The sequence below is a fragment of the Trachemys scripta genome, unplaced genomic scaffold (genome assembly GCF_013100865.1).
Source record: "Trachemys scripta elegans isolate TJP31775 unplaced genomic scaffold, CAS_Tse_1.0 scaffold_31, whole genome shotgun sequence".
Lineage (NCBI taxonomy): Eukaryota > Metazoa > Chordata > Testudines > Emydidae > Trachemys > Trachemys scripta.
In genome coordinates this window covers 102385-105410 of record NW_023260517.1, presented here as the reverse complement: position 1 = coordinate 105410, position 3026 = coordinate 102385, and the positions used below count along the sequence as shown (strand labels likewise).

The 3026-nt window shown below is 50.3% G+C and overlaps 1 gene segment (V, D, J or C); it reads right to left on the bottom strand.

Annotated features, from left to right (window-relative positions):
• Positions 1-832: 832 nt before the first annotated feature.
• On the bottom strand, positions 833-1911 carry LOC117870551. The segment is given in 2 exon segments: positions 833-1193; positions 1696-1911. Coding segments are annotated over 2 exon segments (354 nt in total).
• Positions 1912-3026: the final 1115 nt, after the last annotated feature.

Genomic DNA, 3026 nt, shown 5'->3' with positions numbered 1-3026 from the left:
GCTACCTAAAAAGCGCCAGCGAAGTTGGTACAAACTAAAATTTCATCAGACAATGACTTCTTTATACTGCTCTATATACTATACATTGAAATGTAGGTACAATATTTATATTCCAGTTGATTTATTTTACAATTATATGGTAAAAATGAGAAAGTCAATATTTGTTCAGTACTAGTATGACTGGGACACTTCTGTATTTTTAGGTCTGATTTTGTAAACAAGTAGTTTTTAAATCCTCAGTGTCTAATGCTCCCCCAAGAAAGGGGGCTATTTTGTGCCACTGGAGTATCTTACGTATCTCCATTTCTGTTTCTTATGCCTGGCTGTCTGTCTCTCTCCCTATGTATCTATAAATCCACCCATCTCTTTTTTCTTCTTCTTTTTCTTTCTTTTCTCCCTGTTCATTTGTTTTTATATTTTATCTTTTCATTTCCTTCCTCCCTCCAAACCTTCAGGCTCCTTAGATCAGTGGTTCTCAACCAGGGGCACATGAGAAAGTCGCAATCATTCAGTAACAGCGTGGCTGACACATCTGTAGTTTTATGTCTTATTTTTGTAAGCAAGTAGTTTTTAAGTGAGATGAAACTTGGGGGTACGCCAGACAAATCCAACTCCTGAAAGGGGAACACTAGTCTGGAAAGGTTGAGAGCCACTGTCTTAGGTGTCTTTCCCCAAGTGCATTCCCTCCTCAGCCTCTCTGTCTCAGCTCCGGACCTGTGCGATGGGGATCCTCGCACTGCCCTGCCTCACCAGGGTGCTGGGGGCTGACCGTGTCAAGGAAAGCGAAGCACACTCAGAGATGTTCTGTGGAAGAAGTAGGTGGCGTTGTCCCGCCAGCCAGCCTGACAGTTACCCTCCAGCTGGGGAGTTTTTGCACAGGCTGCCAGTGCTCCTGTGTCACCGTGTCGCCACGGCGCAGAAGTAGGTGGCTGCGTCTCCCAGCTGTGATTCTCGGATGTGCAGCGAGCTCAGCCGCTTCCCCTTGTCCAGCTCCGCGGTGAGGTTGGGCTCCTTGGTTTGTTTCCCATCGGACACCAGAATCAGCAGGGAGACAGGCTGGCCTCCGGGAAGCTGCCTGAACCACTGCAAACCCCCGAAATTGCTCGTCGTGTAGTGGCAAGAGATGCTGCCGTTCTGCCCTTCCCAAGTGACCGCAGACAGGTTCTGGTGCACCTCGGCCTGGCAGCTCCCCCCTGTGGGCAGAAGGCAAAAGACACACCCCATAGATATCAGGGCACCTCTGCCCCGTTCACACACTGGCCAGATGCAAAGCCCGGGGGAGTTTCTCTTCATTTCCAGGGGCTTTGCATCTGGCCCACCACTGCTATTTTCCTAAATTGCTATATTCCTAGATTGCTATAATCTGGGGTTAGGGGTTGGGGTTAGGGGGTTAGCCCTAGATTATTGCTGGCTGTGAAGTTCCCAAAGGGACAATAAGAGACAGCCCCTACCCCAAAGAGTTTACAGATTAAATTGCTAAGCAACGGGTGGGAGGGGAAACTGAGGCACAGAAAGGGGAAGGAAATCCAGCAGGCCAGAGCTGGGGATTGAACCCAGGAGTCCTGTATCCCCATCCAGTACAGAGAACAGTGCCTGGCTAGCAAAGCAAAGGGAAAGTCAGGGAATTAGTCCTCGTCTCTTAAATCCACCATCACGTTCAGCATCTTCTGTCGCGTTTCCTGCCCCCAGACTTACAGGGAATGTTCACCACCAGTAGCAGCAGGCGTGGGAACAGCTGCCAGGGTCTCCCCATTGTCCCTCAGCGAAGGAGCTGTCTAGCTGGGTGTTCCCTGTTCAGTACAAAAGGTTCACTCCCCTCACGGTAGATTTACTTCTCCCTCTGGGGCAAATTTACCAGCTCCGCCTCCTGAACTAGGAGCCTCTTTGGTACCCGGAGCAGCAGCTCCGGGTGGCCTAACCCAGCCAGGAAATGAGTCCCAGGGAGTCACTTTGTAGAACTGCTCTGAGCAAGTGGGTGCTGTGAGTGGGCGGAGCCTGGCTTCTAGACACAGGTGGGTTGTGGGGAGGAGCGGGGCCTGTGGGGGCAGCTTGAGTGATGGGTGGAATTTGGAGAGGGCACGGGCCTTGGATGGGCTCGGGCTGTCGGCCTGGCTTAAATTGGGCTGAAATCTGGCTCACAATCTGAAGGTTACCTGCCCCTCCCCCTCCTCAAATTTGCCCCTTGATAATAGAAACACTCTTTACTCTAAACTCAGAGGGACATGGGTACAGGAACCAGCCTGTTCACATCTCACTCATTGTACCCATCGGACTTGTCCATTCTCAACAGCAGGTTCCCCCGGCTCTCTTCGGCAGAGATTCCAAAGGGGACTAAGGGAGTTGGTGCTCAGCTCTTTTATGCCTCTTTGAAATGTGCATCCCTGCTGGGCCTGAATGGCCCCCGAGACTACAGCCAGAGGCAGCCACATTGCCTATATTATATTGGTGCCACACACTGCTGAAGAGGATGAGCCTTTTCCCTCCCCTGAAATGTAACCCCAGTGAAAGTATGGTCATGAAATGGGCGACAGGGGATGGATCACTCGGTGATTACAAGTTCTGTTCATTCCCTCTGGGGAACCTGGCACTGGCCACTGTCCGGAGACAGGACACTGGGCTAGATGGACCTTTGGTCTGACCCAGTCTGGCCGTTCTTATGTTCTTCAGTAGATTTCACGTGTCTAGATGAATAATCCGCAAGTGTAAGCGTCGAAGGCTACTTATACACAAGGAAGTGATGTTTTCTGCTGTGTCGGGAATGACCGTGATTTCTTCAAAACTAGCTTATATTTGAGTGTTTGGCTATTAGAATATGGAGGAAGGAAAATGTCTCTTCTCGTTCTCTGCAATCTTCATGCTTCATTATCAAGCTCCCTCGCTTTCCTGACCCAGTGTCTAAATAGCTAGCTAGATTTCCTGCTGCACGTCTGTCTGTGCAACCATTTAGCCACCCTGCCTGCTGCTTTGTCCATCCCTCCCTCTTGCTGCAATATCTGTCTATCCTGACACTCATCTCGGTGGCATGT